Source organism: Malaclemys terrapin, chromosome 17 (assembly GCF_027887155.1).
Source record: "Malaclemys terrapin pileata isolate rMalTer1 chromosome 17, rMalTer1.hap1, whole genome shotgun sequence".
In the NCBI taxonomy this organism is placed as follows: domain Eukaryota; kingdom Metazoa; phylum Chordata; order Testudines; family Emydidae; genus Malaclemys; species Malaclemys terrapin.
In genome coordinates, this window is record NC_071521.1 from 14,489,621 (window position 1) to 14,515,688 (window position 26,068).

Here is a 26,068-nt window from a genome sequence, read left to right on the forward strand (position 1 = left end):
GAGCAAAAAGCAAAAGTAGGAGAAAATAAGGTGGGTTGGGGGGGAAGTGAGATAATGCTGTGAATAAAAAGCTGCTCTCTGGTTCTCATTCCACACCCAGTGCGTTTTGCCACAGACAGAAATGACCTCCAGGTATTTAAAAAAAAAAAAAAGTAGGTCAGTTGTCTGTTACAGAACTAGGAACATCAATATTGCTACAAGATGGGCAGACTCTTGCACAGTGATGCGGATGTGCGAAAAAATTAAATGGGAAACAAAAAACAAAGGGCCAAATACTCTACTGCATTCACAGGAGTTAAAGCGGGTGAATATGGCCTGTAGGTTGCAAACATATTGCACTAGATCCTTATGGATATTTGACTGTGGGACAGGAGAGGAAATGTATTTGGGACTTTCATGATGGATTGTTGAGCTGGTACTTTGTGTAATTTTGTTATTATTTATTATCTGTACTGTGGTAGCACCTAGAGCTTTCACTCGGGATTGGACCCCCACTTTGCTATACAGTACAGGAGTGGGTGGGTGAGGTTCTGTGGGCTGCAGTATGCAGGAGGTCAGACTAGATGATCATGATGGTCCCCTCTGGCCTTGAAGTCTGAGTCTGTGTACACACTCTATACAAGTCCAGTGTAAAGGTGGTCCCTGCCCAAAAGATTCTGGTGTAAACTCTAGAGTCAAAATGTCCTCAGGTGTGAGGACCTATCACCTCCCCACCCCCTTGTCAAAGTTGATAGGAGCTGCCTGTGTGTATCTAAGAACAGGATTTGGCCCCACATGGTCTCATGGCTAAAGCACGGGGACTCGACAGATCTGGGTTCTATTCCAAGATCAGCCACAGACTCCCTGTGTTACCTTGGGTACTTATTCTCCGTGCCTTTGTGCCCCATCTGTAAAATGGGGCTAACAATCCATCCTCTCCCCCCCCGTCCCCATGCTCTTCTTGTGTCTTACCTGTTCATAATAAACAAACTTACAATCTAATAATAATGGTAGCCCCTAGGAACCAACAGAGAAAGGGGGCCCAGTGTGGTAGTCACTGGACGAACAGAGAGCAGGAGGCAGTTCCTGCCCCAGAGATCTTACAATAGAAAAGCGGAGTGAACACTACAATAGTTTTTGGGACAGGTCCTGTCCCTTATTATGTGTATTTACAACAGCTAGCCCAATGGGCCTACAGACAGAGTTGTGACCTGCTGAGTACTGCCATAATACCCATAATGGGCTCATAGTTGTTTTGGGTTCTTTTTGGTAATATAATGAAAATACCTTAAATTATTTTTAAAAAACAAGTTCACACGTGTTGCATAAGCTAATACTCATGTACCCCTTTTAAAAAGTGCATATTCAAGGGAAGACTGTCTCAGTAAACCCGGAACATAATTTTGGACTCTGACCAGTCTAGACAGTCCTTGATTTGAGAAGCGCATTTCCTAGAGGCTGAGCTCTAAGGAGAAAAAGGGCATATCTTCTATATATCAGCTTGCATGCACTTTTGTAAAGGTTGCTTTTTAAAGGACAACTGTATTTTTTTTTTAAACACGCTTTACCCTACAGTGTGTCACACACCCCACCCCACCCCAATGTGCTAATTATTAACTAGACCTCCAGTACAGACCATAGAATAAAGAAACCAAAACAAAAACCATTTCCCCAGGCATAGGGTTGATTTTAGGAGTGAACATTGACCTGACAGTGCTGTCACTATGCATGGACTCTGCTGCTGCTAGTCAAAGGCCTTTTTTCGACTTGATTATCTGTAGAGATCAGCACTGTCTCCTCTGGGGTGGTGCGTTTCCGTACATGGCCCACTGGCCAGTTCAGAGTGGTTTTGAAACTGGTTTTAATTTTGCTCTGTTAAAATGTCATCTTGCCTCATTGTTTTCCTTTCTGTTTAGCTATTACAGCACACTGTTTTCTAAAAATATAATCAGGTGACTTGACTGTATTATGGGACTAGAGCGTCAAGGATAAAATGTCTGTTTTTATTATTACTCTGTTTGTGTTCCAGTAGAACTTGGAACACCAACTGAAGTCGGGCCCCCTTGTGCTAGGCGCTGTATGAACCCATAGAAAGACTCAGTCCCTGCCCTGAAGAGCTAACAGTCCAAGTAGAAAAGACCGGCAAAGGGTAGAAGGAGGACATAGAAGTAAAGTGACTGACCCAAGGTCGCATGCAGAGCTCGGACTAGAACCCAGGTCTCTTGATTTGGAGGTTAGGATCTAAACCACTAGCCCACCTGTGTAAACTGTCTCCATACCAACATCTGTGTGACTAGAGTGGACTTTGAAACAGCACCGACCAGGCAGAGGTGGCACCTTACATCCGCCCTGCTAGCTCTGGGTATGGAGCTGTCTGCCCAAGGAATTAAGAGCTGTGTCAAGCTGGCCTCAGCTTAAAACAAAATCCCCTTCTCCGTGGATGCTGCAGCTTCCTCCTCTAGCATCCCAGACAACCTGCGTCTCTTGCGGCATGCTCAGGTATAGCAAATCAGAAGAGCTTTGCCATTAGTTTTTCAAGGTTCTGTCTGGCACACTCAGGTGGGTCTTGGGCACTGTTTCTTGGCCAAGGGGACAGATTACCCTGAAGAAAGTTAACTGAGCCTGGATTGGTTGAATCAATTACTTAAAAACTGAATAGGCTCCTGTATTTTTATTATGTGAAAGCAGTTGAGATTCCTCCATTAGACCTCTGCTTGACCTCTAATCTCCCACTTTCTGTAGCTGGGAAAGGAACCAAGAGAGAAGGCGGGGAAGGTTGTCTTCAGCCTTCCTAATAGCAGCATGGGTCAGCGCAGAGCAGCGGAAGCTCCGGGGTCTCCGTGGAGTAATTCCAATGTGGTGAGGCTAAGCTGGCTAGGATATACTGTCCCTCCCTCGGGCCTGTGCCAGGGACCTGCTCCTCGCTGGGCTTTTTGCTGTCCACATCCTGCACAGCTGATACAGTGGGGGGAAATCCTCCACTGTCAGCACATCTAGTATTTAGCAAGCCACAGTTCTGGGCTTCCTTTGAGGTTACCCTTTCACTGTACGGGAATCCTGGGGAAGTACTGGATTCTCCTGGTTAAAAAGGGGGCTGCCCTCACTAGGGCATGGGAAAAGACGGTCAACTCAGGGCTTGTCTATACAGGAAACATATCCAGTTACATGACTGTGGTTGTGCCAGTATAACTCCCCATGTGGACACTCTTACTCCAGAATAAGAGAGCCTTTTTTTTCTGTTTATCCTAACCACTTCCAAAGCAACATAAACTAAACCAGAAAAAGACACACTTACATCGAAGTAAGATTGCCCACACAGGGAGTTATACTGGTGCAGCTACAGCAGTTTAAATTCACACCATATCTTATCCTGGTATAACTTTCCATGTAGACAAGCCATTAGAGACTGGAAGAGATGTATATGGCTGTGACTTCGCTTGGAAAAATAGCTGTATTTTGAAAGAATGTTAAGCTAACGCATGTTAGACTAAACTGTGTCCTGATCCTAGTGAAGCCGAGGTAGTGGTAGTTTTAATCTTTATTAAACCTTTACCTCAACCAGCTAATACAAATCTGGTCTTCATTAGGTTAATAACACTGCTTAGTTCACGGGGATTGACTTGACCTGGGTTAAAAATGCACCTTGTTTTCATAGTGAAAACAAGGCCTAAAGATTAAAGCAGGGACCGAGAGTCAAGTCTGGTCCTGGCTCTGCCACTGATTTGGCAAGCAACATTGGAAAATTCCCTTCTCTTCTCCACGCCTCAGTTTCCCCATCTGTAAATTGGGGATAGCAATCTTTACTTCCCCTCACTGGGGTGTTTTGAGGCTTAATTAGTTCAGGCTGAGATCCTTGGCTGAAATGCACTGTAGCACTGCACAGCATTCTGTTATCTCCCTGCTTCGTTATGCAGTTGTCTAGCTAATAGGGCAGCCTATTGGTATTCAAAGCTGAATTTGTAGAGGTTTTCAGCAGATACCCAGGGTTCGTGCATGTAGCCTTAGGCGTGAGGTATGTCATGTTAGAGGGATATCTTGTCATTCTGTACCACTTAAAAATAAATTGTAAGGTATGCTTGTAAATGTCAAAGTGTAGATGTTCTGCCCCCGGAGGGGGATCTCACGCCTTGTATGCCCAGTAAAGGGCATGAAAATGGAGCCTCCCTAGGAACATTTATACATCACTGTCTCCCCTGCAGCAGAGGATGCACTGAGTCTGAAAGGGGAATTCCACTTGATAGACAGTCTTGGCACCGTGTGTGCCCTCCGTGTAGTGGTCTCCCTTTGAGAGGCTGACCCTGCCTGCCTTGTTCCCATGGATTGAAACAGCATTGCTGATGTTACTGGCAGATCCAGCCAGCCTTATGTTTGGTATGATCAGTACATAAAGGCTGGCATTTCTAAAAGAGCCTAGCAGAGTTGGGCATTGAGAGCTGGGGGCCTGATTCACCAAAGTATTTAGGTTCCTAAAGACATAGCGAGTGGCCTAGTGGGCCTAGTTTTACAAAAGCACCTAAGTAGGTTGGGCACCGAACTCCCATTGAAAGTCACATAATCACTTTTGTAAATCCCACTATGCACCTCTCTGCGTCTTTAGGTGCCTAAATCCCTTTAACTCTGGCCCTGAGCGCTTAACTCCCATGTGCCCCTTAGAAAAACCCAGCCCAAACCTTTATTTTTTTCTTTTAAAATAACTACTCCCACGTTTATTGACTAGCAGAGCGGAAGTGATGGTTCATCTCCCAAATAATGCCTTGTCAGCACCTCTGGGAATGAACGAGTTTTTATTTCTAATGGAAATTGTTACATGTGGGCAACATAAAAGCAGTGGAAAGTGGCTAAGAGTATGTTTTGTTGTGTGCTTAAATTAGCTAAGTATCTGTTATGATTTCTCGTCTTTTACAGCTTATTAAACCCCCCATAGTCGGTAAATGGTGAACCTGGATATTACTTTTGTTTGCTGACAGGAGTAATTCACAAACTTCTCTCCCTCGAAGCAATTTATTAACTGACGGCTCCTCCAGCAGAAAATTGCTGGTTGTTACCCTCTCTTACAGCTGCTGTGGCCTCCAAGAAATGCTGTTATTTCCCTCAGTAGGCTTCCCCATTCCTATGTTTCTGCCCTAGAGCTGCACCTCACCTGCTGGATGAATCAGTGCTCTTAAAAATACTGAATCAAGACTTCTAAAATCCTCGATCTAAAGTATTCACTGTAGTCTAGGAAGCAGGAGTGTGGTGAGCTGGTGGCTAGGTCACTGTTATGGGATGGTGGAGATCTGCCTTCTAGTCTTAGTTCTGTTGCGTGACCTTGGGCAAATCATTTTACCTTTCTCTGCCTGTTTCTCTTCCCATTCTTTGTAAGCTCTTTGGGGGTAGCGACTGTCTCTTACTCCATGTTCCAACAATACCTGGTATGGGTCCCTGGTCTTGGTTGGGGCCTTTAGGTGCTATCATAATGAAAACAACAACAATGGAGTGAACTGTTAGGGGCTAAGTTCTGAGCGGTTGCACCTGTGTAATTCCTCAGACTTCAACGGAGTTACTTTGGATTTGCACTGCTGTAATGAAGGTCAAAATCCGACTCTAAAATCTTTGCAAAAATGCTTTTTTCATAATAGGAGAATAAAGGCTGTAACAGTGCAGATTCCAGGCCCTAGAAGGAGAGATCACTTTTACAATCTTGAGGGCCCTTTCCTTTGGTTGCAAAAACACTTCATTAGGCAGGACATCTGCATAATTGGGTTTTTGCCAGAAGGGTGTTTTTTAAAAATGATGACAATACCAGACAAACCTGCCAAGAGACACAACCTTGTTTTTCTGATTACTGAATATCCAGAAAAGATGACTAAAAAGGCTCACATATGTACATTCTCTGGATTTGTGTGAGCCAGTCACTTCTGCTTTAACTCTGCCTGGTATTGGTAACTTAAGAGGCAGGATAGTCCAGCCCCTAACCTGGCCCGTGAGCGATGAGGTTTCAATTCCTGATCCACAGCAGTGGCTGATTGACAATGGGGCGAATAAACACTTAGAGGCTATTTCTCCTCTTGCTCATACCAGTTTGTGAAGGAAAATGAATGCTGGTTAATGAGAGGAGAATCAGATGCTCCGGCCAAGCCTACACTTAAACGTTAGGTCAACCCAGCTATGGAATTCTTCCATTGACCTAGCTATTGCCTCTCGGGGAGGTGGATTAATTATAGCGCCGGGGAGGCCTTCCCCTGACTGTAGCGAGCGCCTACACTGAAGCACTGCAACTGTGCCACTGTAGTGGTTTAAGTGTAGACGTGGCCTGAGTGTAGAAAATACATGGAGCCAAATTCTCTTCTGTGTTACGCTGGTGCAGTCCCAGGGACTTCAGGTAACCAGTACTAACGAAACTATGGGCCAGATCCTCAACTGCTGTAAATTGGGGTCACTCCGTGGGTCAGTTTTGACTTACTCCAGCTGAGGATCTGGCCCCATATCCCTACGTAGAGCAAGCTAATGTCAATGTCCTTCACACTTCTAATGCTCCATGGCCCAATCCTACATTCCTGGTGCATCCCCAACTCCCATTCTCCCCCATGGGAGCTTTCAGCAGGCAAGGCATCCAGGATCAGGTGCTTAAAGATCAAGTGCTGCTGTTAAGTCTTGTCTAGATGAACCATTACTGTGTGGCAGGCTGGCGTGGCAAGCTGCAGCACGCTGGTGTGCCACAGACTCTGTGTGGATCCTGCTACAGCCCACTAAATCTTTCCTAGTGTGCAGTTAATTACCCAGTCTAAGAGCAGAGTGCACTAGGGAGCTTTTAGTGTATGGTCGCAGGATCCACATGGACAATTAGTACATGGCACACTCGTGCCCTGTGGATTTACACTCCAGCTGGCCACAGAGTAACTTGGCCTAGACAAATCTTTTGTTACTCCCAGGCAACTTTTCACCACACCATAAATATTTCCTTTTAAAGCTGCATTACAGGTCTGTGCTTATTGTCTGATAGCATTTCACTATTTGCCATTGAGTACCCTTATCTCGGTTAATATAAGCCCTGAAAAGGGGTCATTGGCCTGGGTCACCTCTCCTTTGGAACAAAGTCTTTTTGTTCTGGCTCTGTACAGCCCCTGGCACAATGGGGTCCAGATTCAGGAGGTTCTGCGTGCTACGATAATACAAACAATAACAACCTTGGAAGACCCCTTCTATCGAATCTCCCCCGGAATCATTCTGTCAGGATAGAATGACTGCCTGTGCAATGGGGAGTGATTCTACCCCTGCGTCTCCTGGGATCGTCTCCACTGGCTTGGGGCCACTGTGCTGCATCTCCCTGACAGCACGGCTCCCCAGGAGAAGCACTGTCATTGCTCTCCCCAGTCACTGATGCTCCTAGGATCCCCATTAATAGTGTGGAGGAGTTAAGACAGTCCAGGCTGCGGTATCTCAGCTGGCTTATCCATGGGGCTTGTAGAGCACAATGCCAGGGCCCTAGACCCCCCTCTCTGAAGCCACATATCCCTGACCCGTGCCCGGGGCGGGGGAGATGGCACTATGGAGGCGGCGCTTTTGGCCAGACGATCTGGCCCTTTGACATTTATAAAATGCCCTTTCAGAGCTGTTAAGTATTCCGGCTCCGGTGATGGATTCCATATACACACATTTTGTCCACTGGCACAAAGCGAAGAATGTTTCACACAATGACCCAATGTTTGCTACAATAAAGCCGTCCTTCTTCTCCCTTCCACAAAAGGAGCCCTCAGTGGGGGTGCATAATGGGCTTGGGGCTCCTTTGGCCTCTGAATCGGCACTCAGAAGGTGTGATTAAATTAGCACTGGGGAGCAAGCGTTTGGCTTCTGAGGGCCGTCATGGAACCAGAGGAGCAAGGAGATGAAAGTGAACCATGTGCTAATGGTTCCTCTGCTCTTCTTTTCCTCATCTGTTAATGTCCCGATTAATTAATGTGAAAATCCACCTCTAGGTCGTGATGGTTGTGTTAGGGCTCAGTGTGCTCATGGCCAGTATTAATGGTCATGTTCCACCATGAAAATGTCCCATACAAATTAGTAGCAGAATGATAACTCTGCTAGAGTTGGGTGTAGCATTTTTGTAGCTGGGTTGGTCCCTGGATAAGGTGGGTGAGGTCCTATCTTTTTATTGGACCATCTTCTGTTGGTGAGAGAGACAAGCTTTCAAGCTGACACAGATCTGAAGGGCTCTGTGCAGCCTGAAGATTTCTCTTTCACCAGCAGAAGTTGGTCCAATAACAGATATTACCCCACCCACCTTGTCTCTTTAACTTTTCTATAGGAAGTTTGTCCTAGAAAATTGAATAGAGAATTTTACCCCTGCTCTTGAATGCTATCAAATGTATTTTAAAAAAAAGTCCTATAGCAATGGACTCTGAGATTCCTCACTTGTAAAGGAAACCCAAACTATTACAACTGGCTATTGATTTTCTGTATCCCATAGCACTATACTGTATGGACAGCTGCTTAGGACATGTTCATGCCTCCTCTCATCTATCCTGGGCTCATCACAGCTTGAAGGCCCTTTTGACATGGGAAACTCTCCCACTGACAGCAGCAGGAGTCTCATCAAGGTTCATTGTACTGCACAATGTATGGATCACAGTGTGACACACCTGTATGTCTACACTGGAGTTGGAGGTGTAATTTCCAGCTGGGTTACATGGACCGCGCTAGTCTGATGGAGCTAGCGTGCTAAGAACAGCAGGGTAGCTGCAGTGGTGTAAGTGATAGGATGGGTTGACCACCCCAAGTTTCAGATGGGCTCATATTCGGGGCAGCTAACTCACCCCACTGCTCATGCTGTCATGGCTACACCTCTATTTTTAGCTTGATCAGAGCTAGCGTGGGGATGTACTGCCAGCTGGGGTATTACACCTCTAGCCCCCGTGTCACATCTCAGCCAGCTCTCTGCTGTGCGTTGCAGAGGATAGCACATTGCACAAACCACAAGATGAGGGAGATTGTGGGGATAGTGGCGACGGCAGCTGATCAGAAGGATCTCCATTCCCCTCAGCATATAGGTGCTCTGCAGCTTCAGGACATGGTGTGGGGTAGGATCAGGGGAAGGAGACCGGCATCAGCTGCTCTCTGTAGTATGCTCCCTGTGTGTCTAGGAAGGTTTCCAAGTAGCCAGCTGACAGCCAAAAAAATGGTCCTGGATGGTTGCCCAGCCACCCTTTGGCCCCTATGACTTCACCCTCCAGTGCTGTCGACAAGGGGGTCATGTTGTTGCCGTTACCAATGTGGGCCACGTAGCAACCCAGCTCCTGAATGGAGTGATTTGGCCCAGGGACCTGTTCAAAGATCCTCTGATGCTTCTGCTCTCGCTAAGTGCCTGAGCCCCTGCCATTGATTAAAAGGGGTGGGTGGGAGAGAGGCATCCCTGCCCCCCAAGGAATGATTTGGAGGCAACTCTGCAGAGGTGTGGGGTTTCCTGCACCCCATATGGCCATTCCCCCTGGGGAATGCAGCCCTGGTGAACGGAAACCAAACCAAACCAGGTTTTACAAGCCCATCTGGTTCTGATGTGGGGTTCTCTTTTCTGCAAGTCTTTTATCTCATTTATGTCCCCCCCGGCAATTGCCCTTCAGACTTTCCACTCCTTTATCTGTCCAGATCATCTGAGAACAGTGTCCACACACAGTAATATTTCCGTGTGCCTCTCCTTCTAACTTGTGCTGTTTCCTTCATGCTAGCCCTGGTGGACCAGGTTCTTGATGATCTAGCCTGTGGAGTGTTCCCAAACCATATTCTCCAGCAACTGTTAGGGTCCTTATTCGGTGCTACTCCTCTTCTCCGCCAAGGTGACTCCATTTAAATCTCTGTGCTCTGCTAGCATACAGTGCAATGGTGCATCAGCCCCAGACTTTTTAAACCCCTGCCATGCTCATGTGCTGTTAGGGACCCAGATTGGGCTGTTAAATGCTCTTGTGCATTGCAGTGGCAAGAATTTATTTGAATCACTAGGTGGTGTCCGACTGGAGTGCACTGTACAATCCATGCACCCTGTATAAAGTATGTACTGTCACAGATCCAAATAGAATCCCAGGCGGGCAGCCACCCTGTGGTACCAGAAATCAAGATTTTCCAACAGGGCCTTCCACTGCATGAACGCGGAGAGCTAAAAACTTGTTGGCTTCCGCATGGTTAATCATTTGAAATAGTAACCAAGCAATTTATGTTGCTGTGTCTTAATAGTCTTCCTCCCCAAAATATTCCTGGCTTGCACTACAAATCCAATTCAGTTCTCACTCTTCAAGTATTAAACTGTGGGTCTTTTCTTTCAAGTCTTTGGATTTTTTATGGGCACAATTGCTCTGGTAACAGGGCTTTTTTGTGATTTCAGCATGTTTATACCATTGACCTTTGCTTCGAAAAGTGTTCAACAGTCTTCACTGGGCTGGAGCTCTGAAAGGGAGTGTTGTAAGGGCTTTATCCTATAGAAGCAGTGACCACAGGCAACGCTTTATATTTGCTGAATGAGTTAATCTTACACATGCAAGACTTGGCTCTGTGCCGGGTGTAATGTGGAGAAAAGTCCTCCTAGAGAAGCATTGATACCAAACTTTCCAAAACTTTTTAAAAATAACTTCCTATCCTGTTATTTTTAATCTAACAAGTAAAATCCATGGGTGTTGTCCCAAGAACACTACATTTTAAGTACAGAGGAGTCCTAGGAAAAAAACTTTGTTTAAAATGAAGCAGGAGTCTGGCTGGAAAGAGGTTGCTGGGGAGAATGGTCCTGTTAAAATAGATGCCTGGTCAATATTAAGGTGAGAAAATAATAGGGAATGCCCCAGAATCAAGGGAAATGATTCTGGAGGCTAAATTTGAAACCACTCTAGGAAATGGGACTTGTGAGACTACTCACATGAGGAACTGGGCCCTTAATTTGTACGCCATCTCCGAATACTGGCCGGAGTTAAACCCGGTTAGAGTTCAGTTTGAAATCAACTATAGCCAGGGAGACCAACGGCTGTGTTTTTCAGCTGAAATTTGAAATGAGGCAGAGATAATCAGCGAAGCAGAGAGCGACAAGGACCAGTTCTGACTGAGCTATGCCCTTTGCAGGAACTTTGCACTTACCCTATCTTTGAGCCTTTGGGCTGCTCTAACTTGCACCTGGCTGCTCATGGCCACAAGGAACCATTTCAGAAACTGGGAGTAGCTCCAATATTTCCTCTTTTCCTCTGACCATGATGCCAGGGGAGTGGGATAGACCCATTGTGCTGGCTCTTTGTCACAAAGGGATTACCTCTAAATCAAGGGAAATTCTCCAGGGGCCATATCCACCCACTTTATGGCCTCTTTGCACTGCTGGAGCAGCATAAAGGAGCCCATTCTTCTTTGCATTATAGCTCCTTTATGCTACTCCAGCAGTGGCCACTGGGATTTAAGAAACCTAAAAAACATACTGCTGAAAGAAGAGTTGCAAGGGACCATTCAAGATGGAAATGCATTCTGCACATCGCCAGGGTTACATCTCACCATGTGTCTCTCCTGCTGCATCTCCCTGGTAGCCAAGTTCCTAGCGCTCTTCAGTGTATTTCAACCGACAATCCCCGTGAGATAGGGAAGTGCTGTCATCCCCATTTTATAGGTGGGGAAGTGAGGTTCAGAGAGATCAGGTGACTTGCCCAAAGTCACATGGGGAGATTATGATGGTGCAGGGAATTGAACTCAGGGCTCCAAAGTCCCACACTAGCCCCCTAACCACAAGACCATCCTCCTTCTAGGGGAGCAATATGTGTGTGTTGGGGGCAGGAGGGTTACTCGTCACTTTCACACAGGTACAACGCAGCACGGACCTGTTATCCCCTCAGCCTCCCTCAGGTTCCTAGTGCATTTGATGATCCAGTTCAAAATTGCTTTATTTATTTTAAGCCCTCTCTGGGCTTGCTCCAGTCCCCCTCACAGATCAGGTCTGTCTCCTCCCTCTCCATTCATGCCTGCCCTGATTAGCACTGTCTATTCTATCTCCCCCTTCCCACAACTACCGCCATTCTTGATGAGAGAGCCTTCTTCTGTCCATGCAGAATAGTTGTGGGAGGGCAGAAAAGGCTATGATGTAGCCATGGTGGCGTGTACAATGGATTTCCATCTTGAATGGTCCCTTGCAAGTTGTCTTCCTTTGGCAAGAGTCAGTATGGGAGGATTTAGGTTTATTAAATCTCTCAAAATTGTAGCTTCCAACCACATTCGTGGTCAGGCTCATGCTCTACTTCCTTCACCCTCAGCTGTATAAATAAACCCCTTGTAATCTTCTGCACGCTGGACACAACGCCACTGTTGCAATCACTTGTTCTCAACTCATGCAAGACTGCAACTTGCCAGGACCATAAGTAGCTCCTTGCTTGTGACAAGCTCAAACCAAAGGATGTTAAGAATACACTGTAACTGTTGACACTAAAAACTGCTGTTTCCTCGCCTCAGCTGTTTTTAATGGCCATTTTTCTGCTTCAGATAAGAGTTGTATCATAATACTAGGGAGATGAAGGTCATATAAGTACCTTATATATAATAGAATATTTTCTTTGTTGTAATAGAACCCAGGAGTTCTGACTCCTAGCTTTGTGCTTTAACCATCACTGCAAGCTTCCTCTTAGATCTGTCGCAGATGAGGTCTAGCTTATAAATCCGATGTATTTCAGTCAGTTTGTACAATGAAGCTAGACTAGTTCATGGATTCTTGATCTGGGAGTCACAACTATTCCACCCTTGTCCGTACTGGTAGATGGGATGAGGTCCCAGCTAGAGGGGAAAGGGAGTCCTGCTGTGGCATAGGTTTAGAATGACAGGTCTAGTTGGTTTCACTTTCTTATCAGTCTAATCAGTCTTGTTTTCTACAGAGCTGTTAGCTCCATGACACTGTAGCTCTGTGCTGCAAATCCTGCAGGAGAAATGTTCAAATGCAAATGAAAAATGGTTTCCATTTGCTTTGGGTTTAAACATCATGAAAACATTAACTTTAGGTTTTGTGAAACCCTATTTTTATTGTCAAAGCTACGTTTTGGGACTGAGCTTTCTAACAGCATCTCTTTAAATTCTGCATCTGCCAGCTGCAGTTCCTGATATGACGTGGAGGCTAATGAAACCTATTTCTTGCTCTTTTCTGTAATCAGTCCATTAAACGTGTCTGAAATTCATATTTTGAAAGTATTTCTTTGTTTAGCCTCTTGGGCTAGATTTGTGGGTTTTCCTTCAGTGTGTGTGTGGGGGGGAGGGAGGTGCGGGGGCTTTGGGTATTTCCTATTTTTGCCAAGCAAACTATCAAGAGAAATACCAAAGTATGTTAATTTTTTTTAAATGGTGCTGTCCAAAAACACTGTAATCTACGGCGTTTAATTAAAAACAACACATAAATAGTACATCCAGCTATTCTCGACCTCAGCCTCTGTTAGTGTTAATCGGCTTTTCGTAGATGCGGTTAGTTGTCTCTTCTTCCCCTGCAAGAACTGTCCAGAATAATTGATGTTTGTTTAGGATGGCACAGCAAATGCTGAGATGCTGAATAAAAGGAGGAGAATTAAGAAGCACTGGAATGCGTGTTATACATGGATATGTATATTTTGCCCTTCAATAGCTCCTTCCATATGGAAATCTCAAAGTGTCTTACATGCATTAATGGATTAATCCTTAGAACTCCCTCCCCCCCACCCCTCCACATACACACATGAGATAAGGCGATATTATTGTCCCCATTTTACAGGTGGGCAGATCAAGACCCACAGCTGTTCTGAAGCACCATTGATTGGCTCTGTGATCTTTGGCAAGTCACTTTGCATCTCTGAACTTTCCCATCTGTAAAATGGAGACATTACTTATCCACGGTTGTGAAGTGCTTTGAGATTTTCAGGTGAAAGGTGCTACGTAAAGGCTCATTACTCCAAAGCCTGTTGAGGTCACTGGAAAGACTCTCATTGCCTTCTGTGGGCTTTGGAGCCGGCTCATAGTGGTTGAGGTTGAAATAGAGCCCAGTTCTAGTCCCCATTCCAGTTCCGGCCCCTGTAACATGCTATCATTCCTATAGATGGCTGGGCTGGTCCAGAGGAAATGACATTGCCCGTTTCTCAAGGAGAACCTTTTAAAAAAGTTCTGAAATATTGGGATAGCCAGATATGGTGGGGGGAATTTTCTTCATTTTTAGTTTCTAGCCTGGATCAGAACTTCAAACACTGAAATATTCCTGATCTCACAAAATTTCCAGTCCGGTTTTGTACACTCAAAGAGGTTTGTAGAAGCTTTGGTTAAGCATCTGATTTTAGGGGGTTACTTATCTGAACCAAACTCAAACTCCGAACTGTCATCATCTTCTTTCATTTGCTGCTACGTTGCAGTAGTGCCCAAAATGGTTTAGGTGCTTTCCAGTCACAGAGGAAGACATCTTTGTCCTCAAGAATTCACAGTCTATGACAAGGGTCACCCATTGCTATCAATACCTAGAGATGTGTAAGTCAACGAGAGAGCTCTTTCAAAGGGAGGGATGAGTCATTGAGTTGCTGTGCTCAGAAAGGGACCATTATCAGACAATAAAGTGTGAACTGAAAGCTAATACACGGTCAAATTCTGTGTGCAGTTACACCCACACAACCCCATGAACTCAATGAGGTAGTACAGGTGTTTTGCACTCCAGTAATACTCCCTTGTGTTTTATATTCCAGCATTTACATTTCTGGTGAACATTTGCTGCATGTGCATGACATTGTAACAGATTCCCCCTTCGGGAAGGAGAGCATTGCACTCATGAGAGTGAGAACAGAAATTACCGAGTCGTCAAGTAGCACATTTAAATTTCTTGTTTCTTTTTCCTTCGCAGCTTTGGAAAATGCCAGTGTAAAGTTGGGGTAACCGGCTTCAAGTGTGACCAGTGCCGCGATGGATACTACTGGGTCAACCAAACCAGCTGTGAACCATGCCAGTGCAATAACTATTCCAACAGCTGCGATGTCTTAACAGGTACAATGCTTCTGACCGCTTAGAGCCAAGTTCTCCTCTGTAATGTTGGTGGGGCTCCATTGATGTCAGCCAGGTTGCAGTGGTGAGTGAGTAGTGATTTGGGTCCTTACCGTCTAGTCTAGAGTACATCTACAGAGCAAGCAGAAACCCGCGGCACTGAGTCTACAGGCTCAGGCTCGCGTGGCTCGATTCTACGGTACTAAAAATAGCTCCATAGACAGTTGGGCCCCTCCCTAGGTTTCGGAGCTCAGGCTCCGGCCCACGCTGGAACGTCTACACAGCTATTTTTAGCTCCACAGCCCAAGTCTATAGACCCGAGCTCTGAGACTTGCTGCTGTGCGTTTCTGCTTCCTGTGTAGATGTACCTGTAGTCAACTGTCCCCTGATTTCTGCCATTGTATTTAGAGTCATAGAGTTTAAAGCCAGAAGGGACTACCAGATCATCTAGTCTGACCTCCTGTGTAACACAGGCCACTAAATACCACCTAGCCATCTGCACACCAAGCCCAACCACCAGAATTAGACCAAGTATTACAGCCCTCAGAAGACTAATCTCTCCAATCTCATCCCTTTGATTTGTATCTTTCATTTAATTGGACTTGTGCATAGGGCATGAAATCATCTACTTCCACCACAAACTCTGTTTTGGATCTGATCCTCTTCCCATTGAAGTTGGTGCGGGCTCTGCCATTCACTTTGACAGCAATATTGACCCTTTATTATGTCTAGGGCTCCAGCTAGGAATGCAGGGCCCCATTGTTCTAGACCCTATACAAACACATAACCAAAAGATGATCCTGACCCGAAAGAGCTTACGTTTTGCTGTACCTTCTATTCACCAGAAGTATGTATTATTCAGGTGTTGGCTGAATGCAAGCTATAACCCAAATAACATTATGAGCGCTGCAGAAATGAGCCGTTCATATTTGTTTCTGATTTTTAATGCATTTGCCTCCTGTCCATTTTGTGTTGACGTTCCTTGAACGTTGTGATCCATTTACACGTTTTCTGTGCTGAAAAAAGTAAATTGCCTTTCTGTGTCCCTTCACACCAGAAACCCAAAGAGAGACAATATCCTGTGATTTACACGACCTATCCCAGCTCAGCAACAAAGCTCCAATTTTGAAATTCAAACTTATATTGATGAGCCACAGAATAAACTAAAACTCCCCAAAATTTTGTCTAGTGAAATAGGCAATGAGTTCAAGAAGTTAGCAGCTTGTTTGCCAACAGCCTGTGAGCAGAAAGACACAGAATTAATCAAATGAATTATTTGTTTGTAATTATTTGCTCTGTTCTAGTATTTATTACTACATTGTCTGCGCATTTCTAACAGACACAGAGTCAATATTGACAGTCACAGAATGAACTCTCAGCAGATAACACCCTCATTGCTTGCTACAGAAGAACAAATTTCATGGGAAATCTAGCAGAGATTAGAACTTTTTTCGGTGTGGCCCTGATTCAGCCAAGCACTCGCTCATAGACTTAATTTTAAGTATGTGATTAAGTCCCATTGAAGTCATGGGACATAAGAACATGTTTCAAGGTAAGGTGCGCTGAAGTGCCTGGCTGAATCAGAGCCTTTGTGTGTTTTAGCTATTTGATATGGAATTACATACCAAAAAAAGAAAACAAGCCAGCTAAGCCCTTGATCTTGCAGTCAGTCTATGGAGGCAAAACCCTTTGCCATGAGTGTTAAAGGTTCGTCTTTATAGATCAGATTGCAGAATTGAAGCCTAACCGTGTTACTGTTAGTTTAATCTATGATGGAACGGTAAAAAGTTCCTATTCTTTCTTTACTTGCATTTCCTTTTTATTGTTGAAGCAGAAAAACAGGTAGTAAATTAGATCTGATGTCTAACAAGTAATGTATGCATGTAGCTCTTGATAGGAACTAGAGATTGCACTTTGTTTGACCTTTCCAGCTTTATATAAAAGTGTGTATTCCTTGTCAATGTCAAAGTTTCTATTGCATTAATACTGTGTTGTGGGCTCCCTCTTGTGGCTAATTGGAAACCTACGTTGTTTTGACAAATCCCAGTTGGATAATGTGATGGAATTTCATATAAAGGATGTTTTCTCACAGTATGTTGTATGGATACAGGTTCATTAGGTTTTAGTGTGTTAAAGAGAAAGTAGTTAGGGCAGGCAGACTGGAAATCAAGAATGCCGGGCTTTATTCTTACACATACTGCCTTGTATAAGTCACTTCACCTCTCTTGTGTCTGACTGTATTCATAACTTTTACTCTATGCATCCGAAGAAGTGAGGTTTTTACTCACGAAAGCTTATGCCCAAATAAATCTGTTAGTCTTTAAGGTGCCACCAGACTCCTTGTTGTATCTGTAAAATAAGTGTAGCAACACCTACCTACCGGAGGAGCCACCAGGCTTAGTTAATGCTTGAAAGGTGCAATCAGAATGGAAACTGTTCTGAAATATTAATGCTTTCCACAGAGAAGAAAGTGATCCCTGGTCCACAACCTTTAGGATGCTTAGTACAATTGAGTATCAGAGGGGTAGCCGTGTTAGTCTGGATCTGTAAAAAGTAAGAGTCCTATGGCACCTTAAAGACTAAGATGTATTGGAGCATAAGCTTTTGTGGGTGAATACCCACTTCGTCAGACGCAGTGGGTATTCGTCTTGCGTCTGACAAAGTGGGTATTCACCCACGAAAGCTTATGCTCCAATACATCTGTTAGTCTTTAAGGTGCCACAGGACTCTTTGTTGCTTTGTACAATTGAGTGACCTATTGGTCCATTGGCAATGCAGCCAGTTGGAGTATTGCAGAGGAAGATGCTTGCAACTCCTGCTGATGGGAAAGGATGTGGTCTTGAAATGGAGAGGTCTGCACAGAAAATGTGTGCAGTTATTCCAGATTTAGGGCAGCATAACCGAGAGCAGAGTCTAACTCAAGTGCCTTAAAGCTGACTAGGTAAGACCACCTCTAGTAGTTGACTCTCCATGATTCATTCAACCCTTGGTCTCCGTGGTGAGATTGCCAAAAGAGGTTGCAACTGGGCGGGGGGGGTGGTTTCCATCGTGTGGAAATCTCTCCCACCGAGACCACCAGCTCATGTCATACAGGCCACTGTACAAGAAGCAATGACTAGAAGACTAAGGGTAGGTCTACACTTACCCGGTAGTTCGGCGGCGAGCGATCGAACTTCTGGGTTCGACTTATCGCGTCTTGTCTGGACGCGATAAGTCGAACCCGGAAGTGCTCGCTGTCGACTGCGGTACTCCAGCTAGACGAGAGGAGTACCGCGGAGTCGACGGGGGAGCCTGCCTGCCGCGTGTGGACCGAGGTAAGTTCGAACTAAGGTACTTCGAACTTCAGCTACGTTATTCACGTAGCTGAAGTTGCGTACCTTAGTTCGAATTAGGGGGTTAGTGTAGACCTGGCCTGAGTTATGGAACGCTGCAAGCATCCTTAGTCACTGCCAGCCTTCACCATACGGTCAGCTGGTTCCAAAAAGCAATACCCAGCCAGTTATTCAATACCCAGCCTTGATTGATGTTATAAGGAACTATATTGTGTTTAAACTCTAGTCTGAACATGAACCTGATGGGGATTTTATATGCCTGGTTGCCGTTGATACTAGCATTTTGTCCCCCCAGAACCCTGACAGCGTAGCTCAGCCAGTGTGCACTCAGTAACTACGCTGCTCTGCGCCATCCTGGTTTGCGGAGAGGCTGCTTTTACCTTTCAGAGGCTTGTACTTGGGATTTAATCAAATAAGCTTCCCCTGGGTCACCTCCACCCCTCAGTAAGACGCTTGTTGAAGCAGATGATGTTCCTGTTGATGGATGAGCTTTCGATAGGGGCTGCATTTATATTGCTAGCAGGATTTGCTTCCTTTGTTTGCAGTAATATCAAATTGAATTTGACAAAGGGCTAGATCATGCCACAAGGGCACAGCCTCTAGTAAGAGGCAATGTGTTGCTTTGCTGTTCCAGGAGCACCCTAGAGAAGTAATTTTGGCTCAGGAACCCCCAATTCCTTCTCTGCTCCCCCAGGGTTCTCCAGGGGGTTAGTAATTTGTTGCTGGCCTAGACCAGCAACAAATCCTCCCACACGCCCCTGGCTCAGCTCTGCTGGTCAGTGCATTGGGAGTGGAGCCACACCCCACACACTCAGACCCAAGGTCCGGTAACCTGCGCAAGGGAGTTCTTACTCCTCCTCATGTCCTCATATCATTGCAGCCTGCATCGCATGCCCAATCTCCAAAACTTGAGAGCAGTGCTACTGGCATTAGGAGTGAGCCTGGTGTCAGTGAATTTTGATTGGCAGAGAGGCCAAAGAGAGATGCAACATAGACTTTTCACTGAATTCTTTGGTTAACTTAAACAGTGACACTGCAGTGGTAGAACAAGTGTACAGCAGAAATCAAGAGAGCTGTCCTCGACATCCCCAGGGTGATCCTTACAGGACCTTAACCCATCATTCTGACCATTATAGGTATTCCCAAGGCACCAAAAATCAGTGGGGCTACTTGTGTGAGTGAGGGTTGGCAGGGTGACACCCTTACTCACCAGGACTGATACAGGCTAGGATGTTTCTCCTGGGGGATTTTAATTGCATGAATTTATTAGTATACGTAGGCCTACGTTTTCAAAAGTTCCAAGTGATTTTGGGTGATTATGTTTTTGACTGCCTAACTGGGGGTGGCTGGTGGTTAGAAAGCATTGAGATGCCCCAAATCAGATCCTTTGAATGAGTCTTAGGTTTAGCCCAAACAAAAGGGGCATCCAAAATCACTAGTTACTTGTGAACATTTAGGCTGTGCAATGTAGGGGTGTGTGTGTGTGTGTGTGTGTCTTATATATATATATGAGAGAGAGAGAGAGATAGATATAGATATATCCTTGATTAAAATGTTCTGCTGCAGCTGTTGCTAAATGAATCGTCTGTTGTTTTTGTTGATTTCTCTTAGGCACCTGTTGGAACTGCCAAGGAAATACAGAAGGAAGCCACTGTGAAAAATGTAAGGTGGGCTTCTTTAGAAGCATCCTCCCAAGCCACGATTGTAACCGCTGCCCATGTTCAACAGTGGCATCTACTGGCAGTTGCCAAATAAGTAAGGCTCTTTTTGTATGCTAGTGAAAGCAACTTCTTTCAATATATTTCACAGCTAAATTGTACTCCGGGCAGATTATCCTAGTGCGCCAGTTTATAAGCTTTGCCTTTGAATCCCTCTTTCATGGGAACTGGGGTGTGTTATCGGAAGTGACACGTGACATTTAGGAGTGCAGGATTTATTGACAGTATTCTTGGAGTATTTTTGATGCTTCTTGTGAGAGCAAGAAACCATTGAAAAATCTCCCTTGCTGCAGGCGCTAACTGTTGCGTGTTACTGTGGTTATCCTGGTGGTTTCCACTGCTCGTTTTAAGTGTCTTTATTGTTTTGCAGACAAAAAGACATAGATACAGTGGAGAGCTAGTCTGTGTTATCAGCAGTGGGTGAAATTCATCCTTCTGCAGAAAGTTAGCAACAGGCCTATGCAACCCTTAATTCCTGCTTAAGTGGAACTGCAGCAGTGCATAGGCAACATGCTGGCCCTTTGCCCAGGGGTAAATTTCACCCAGTGTACACAGAAAATAGACCTGCCACAAATAATCTGTGCTCTTTGCTTGGCTGCAGGGCTTGTGAAGATGTCTGTGCCTTACAGGTTTTGCAATGTTGCTTTGAGCTCTTGCCACCTCATTACTAGAGAGATAGCAAAGGGGGATGGGATGAAATTAATCGGGAGGAAATTTAAGCTGCCGTCCCTAGCCATGTAAGAGACTCCCAAGAGAAGAGAGACGGAAGGCCCTGTTGCTTGGGATTTTCAAATTAATTTTGGACAAAATGCTAGAAAACAAACTATTGGGATCAGTCCTGCACTAGTGGGGAGATGGCCTAGAGTAGTTTTTCCCAAACTTAGTAGGTGGTTGGTCCCTTATTTGAAGACTGAATTTTTGTGATGCCCGTACATTTACTATAAAAGCAAGAATAAGGAACAGTATTAATGATAACAAGGCTAGGCCTATGTAATTTGTGTGTGTTTTCAAGAGGTTGGTGGTGAATACTTGAGTTCTAAGGCAAATGGTGTGAGTGGGAGTCACCTTAGCTTTAGGTTGTAATAACATTTTCAACGCCTTGTGATTTCCCCCGCCCCACTTCCCCGGGTCGAGATGATCTAAAAAGTTCTTGTCCATCCATAACTTCCATGGTGTAGTCCCAATGGGCCAGATGCTCCGTGCAATCCATCACTCAAGACAGATGGGTCCTGAAGTAGATTGACTGGAAATATGCTAACTATACTCCGACTGGGCACCAAGATTTAGAAACCTAAAAATGTTTTTTTTTATTTTTATGGAGCAGCATAGATCTACAGGGCTGAACAGAAAGACGTCCCTGCTGCAAAGCGCTTGCATTTTAAAGATGTGTGTGTTCAGCTTTTACACGGGCAATCTCCCATTGACTTTAGAACCTGACTGCAAATTAGTGTGATGCAGAACAAACATGCAAGTGGTACAAGGAACATTCTTTCACAGAGCTCGTTCAGTGATATTTGCATGGGCTCTTTTTTTTTTTTTCAGAACCTGGTCAACACGCTCCAACGTGTGACAGTTGCAAAGCCGGATACACAGGCCCAAACTGCGACCAGTGCGACAATGGCTATTACAATTCCGACAGCATTTGCATTAGATGTAAATGTAACGGGAATGTAGACCCAGAGCAGTCACCCAAGGTGTGCAAGCCAGACACAGGGGAATGCATTGGCTGCCTCCACAACACGTCCGGGTTCCATTGCGAGGAGTGTCAGGAAGGTTATGTCAGAGACCCGGAGGGAGCCAACTGCACCAAGAAAGGTAAACCCTTCTCCTCGAATCAGTGTCTGTGTTTCCTAAACAGATCAGCCGCACGCAAGCTGCCTGGGGGTGGGGAAGGAATATTGGGTATATTTATTCCTGGAGGGATTTGCTGTTGAAGATGAAACAGCTTTAGCATCTTCCAAGGTGGAAACTCATTCCTTTAAAAGGGTCAATCCAAGTGGGAAGCTGGAAGAAAGTTCCCCCTGTAGCCATTACAATGTTTTCTCAAGCTTCGTTTTCAGTTACCGAGAGCCTGTCTGAACATTGCCTACGTTGAAAGGAGCAGCATGATGTTTCTGACGCACGGCTAATCTTTGGCATTCTGGAAGTGGCTCTTGACAGACAGTTCTCTCTACAGCTTGAGACAGCAGGCTGGGGAAGGGCAGAATCTTCTAGGTTTTGGCACAGAAAAGTATTTAAGAAAGTTCCTTTCCTGCAGTGAACTTTTGTGTGTGTTTTCATGCGTGTTTGTGCACTTGTCTGTATAAAAAAAGACACTAATATATTCATCTTGCTAGTATTATACAGAAGGTCAGACTAGATAATCTAATGATCCGTTCTGGCTCTAAAATCCGTGAATTGGAGATTCATCTAGGTTTTCGTTAATTCATCTGTTCCCCAAAACTGTGGCAGGCAATATCATGAAATAAACTGAAACAAAAGATTATGTATAATTTGGTTTGTATCCTGATTTCTAGAGCTGGATGCAAACTCTTAACCCCCCCGGTGAGTTGCTTTATTTGACTACATTCAGTAGCACTTCTCACGTCAGTAAGGATTTACAGGATTGGCACCTTTATAAAGGCTTTTTATCATAACACATAGTGCTTCAAATTGCTGTGCAGGCCTTAACCAACTGCTTAGAACAACTCTGTGAAGAACTATCACCTCCGCTTTGTAGCTGGAAACTAAAGCACCGAGCGGTTAGCAACTTGACCAAAGCCACACAACAAATCCAGTGGCAGAGCAGGGATGTGAACTCACTGTTGCCTGATTTTGAGGCCTCTTATTCCCCATCCTCATTGCATCTAATACTCTCAGGTGCACGGTGGTAACGAAGAGGCTACCTTTTAACAGTATAGCCCTGAATAAAATGGTAGAAAGTTCTTCTCCTATAGTTCTTCTCCCAGTGGTTGTCAGTAAGTTACTCCACTAGATAGACTGCAGGCTCCATGCGTGTGTGGTTGTACATAGGAAGGAGAGCGCAGAATTCCAAAACGTATCAGGACCAAATTCATCCCTGCTGTTCCAAGAGATTTAATTCAAAGGCATTACAGTACGGAGCTGATGTAACCTTCATTCTCTTACTGATCCCTGAATGCACAGACTGCAAGATTGTTTTCTGTGCAAGGAAGAGAGATGATTAGTAAAAAGATTAATATTCATCTGCTGTAACTTTATGTATGGCTGTCTCTGCAGGGTTGCAGATAGCAGTTTCACACTGGTCCATCCGTTGTAATGCATTGGTTTTGTGTGTAAGGGACTGACTGACCTTGTCCCATAGTAACATACATGCCTTTGCTTTTGAATGACCCTTTCCAGCCTGCACCTCTCCTGCCACTTTAATGACATGGTGAGATAGCTGATTACTGACTTGGGAAAATACTGCCCTCCCGTCTCACTGGCAGCTGAGGCAGCTATCATGTTTCCTTGACACCTGTTTTCCTTTCCATGTTAATATTTAAAAGATCTGCATTTTTGTTCCCTGTTTGTTGAATGTTGCTCGGCCATGGGCGGAGATGGTGGAGGCACTGCGTGCAAGCAGATTTTAGGGCCAAGATTTTCAGAAGTGACTAGTGAATTTGGAGGCCTCAATTTTGGGCAGCCCAACTTGAGGCAACTAAAAGGGGTCTAATTTTCATGGGGTGGATGCTTAGCAGGCCCTTTTAAGGAGTCTCGGGTTGGATACTGAGAAAATTGGAGCACCGAAAATAACTAGCCACTCACGAAAACTGATCCTTTATGTTTGCTTAGTCACAAGAGCAGACTAAAGCAGGATCCTTGAGGCACTCGGGATTTGGGCCATGATCTTTTGAGCACCTTTAATTTGGATCCATGAAGTGCTGGGCTCAGGGATCAGTGGTGTGAACGCAGCAGCTGACATCACAGATCTGTCTGCTCAAGTACTGCAGCAAACTTTTGTGGATGCAGGCTCCATTGCGCCATAATAATTCATCTCACAGAGATATACTAGCTTCCTCCTTCTCTTGATTATAGTTAAATGTTGTTGGAATATTCTAGTGGAAAAGGCACTGACTGCTATAGGGAAGGCTGAAAAAGTGTTTAAATTCTGACCCTCCCTGTTTTCAGTTGCTTGGGGTCGTAGGCTCCAGTCCTGCATAGCTAAATTCACTGGGAATTTTACCACTTGCTTCAATGGGAGCAGGATTGGGCCCTGAGAACTTAACTACAGTTCAGACCCGTTTACGTGCAGATGTCGGGAGTCAAGCCATCGTGACCGCATGTTAACAGACTGCGGATTAAGAGGGCCATGCTGAAATATCTTAAGATATCTATATATACATGTATAATTATCTAGGATTACATACGTATTCACAACATCCCAAATACTGCAGGCCTATCTTAATGGCGCTTTGCAAGAATATAAATTCAAATGTGTAATCTAATAAAAACATTACTACTACTACAACTACACAGGGGTGAAAGTAACTCAGGACACTTACTGTACAGGGCGGGGAAGGCTCTGGCCCCTGGAAGGGGCGGGGCCTTGGGCAGAAGGGGTGGGGCTAGGGGTCAGCATCCCCAAGTCAGTCCTTCAGGATTCCCGTGGCAATTTTAAAGGGGCCGGGGTTCCGGACGCTGCTGCTGCGGAATCCTTTTAAATCGCCGGCCCCGGGCAGCTGCTCCCTTTGCGCCGCCCCCACCCCCACCCCCCATCGGCGGCCAAGCGGGGGGCAAAAGGGGCAGGAACTTTAAAGTGCTGCAGGGTCCTTTGCTGTGGCGGCGCTTTAACGTTGCTGCCCCTTCCCCCCTGCCCTTCCCCCCCGTCAGCGGTAAAGACATACAACACATTTCCGCTCCGCACTTCCTGTCGATTTCTGTCAGTGAGTTAGTGAGCAAATCTGTAGCGCAACATACCAAGTTCCTGTACTGCATATTAACCATTCTCGTGTGTTAAATAGGTAGCACTGGGAGGCATGGCGCTACCGCTTGTTAAGCGGATTTGCGCGTAAACGGGTCTGTACTGTACTTATAAATCCAACAGTGTGCACATTCACACAACACCATCAACACCACGGTCTAATTAAACCACTAGTGAGACAAAGCTAAGGTTGAGTGGTGGTAGAAATTGGTCTGGGTGAGAGCCAATGGTCATTTATTATATGATGGAGAGGAGCTGGGTGGATACCTTCACTGTGCATTGCTAGCGTGTCTAATGGCTAGCATATATTTTAATGTGTATATGATAAGGAAGCTTGAAGCTAGTCAATTAGGTTGTGTCAACAACGTTTTAACCTTAACTGTCTTCTAACTAGATTGTTTTGTGTGGGAACCTGATTGGAAGTTGACCTTCTGTAACTTGTAATAGCTTTTTATTGAGGACTTTATTCAGTGGCTCGATACTGCAGTGATTGGTGGTATAAAAATACCTAAGATAGACAGGACCAAATTCTCTTCTTAGTTATGCACAGGCAATCGCATTAAAATGGATGGAGTGGGATGGATGTAGCTGAGAGCAGGACTAGGTCCATGGAGCAGAAACATTCTAAATCCTTTGTCTAGTTGTAACATGTTCTGGTTAGGGATCTTTCCACCTCTAAATCCATCCCTGGGCTTTCAAGTATAATCACTCTCCTACTGCTGGCACTTAGGGGCTGATCCGGAGATGGGCTGAGCATCCCCAACTCCTGTTGCCTGTACCAAATTCGCCTTTCAGAGGGGAGTCTCCTCCTCAGCGCCTACTAGTAAAAGGTCTCTTCAGAAAACCTTTTGTATGGGTGAAATCCTGGCTCCACTGAATTGCAAAACTCCCTTTGACTTTGTGGAGCCAACATTTCACCCATTGAGTTGCACTTGGAGTTACTTGAATTCATCATGAGTAATCGAGGTCGCGTGGGCCAGATTTTCAAGAGCAGAGCACCCACAATCGGGGCCAGATTTTCCAAAAAGCTCAACTCCTATTTGGGCACCTAAACAAGGAGGGGGGTTTCAAAAGTGCTCGGCCCCCAGCAGCTCCCATTGTGATGCTTATGGACAGGTTTTCAAAAGAACTCAGCCCTCAATGCGCTGAGCTGTCTTGAA

The 26,068-nt window shown here is 45.2% G+C and overlaps 1 protein-coding gene across 1 annotated transcript in view; it reads left to right on the plus strand.

Moving 5' to 3' along the window:
* Nucleotides 1–26,068, plus strand: part of MEGF9 (multiple EGF like domains 9) — an 83,714-nt gene that overhangs the window by 50,748 nt on the left and 6,898 nt on the right. Inside the window, exons 3-5 of the mRNA XM_054007764.1 lie at nucleotides 14,801–14,940; nucleotides 19,881–20,024; nucleotides 21,530–21,802. Coding sequence (XP_053863739.1) covers nucleotides 14,801–14,940; nucleotides 19,881–20,024; nucleotides 21,530–21,802 — 557 coding nt within the window. The remainder of the gene's footprint in view (nucleotides 1–14,800; nucleotides 14,941–19,880; nucleotides 20,025–21,529; nucleotides 21,803–26,068) is intronic.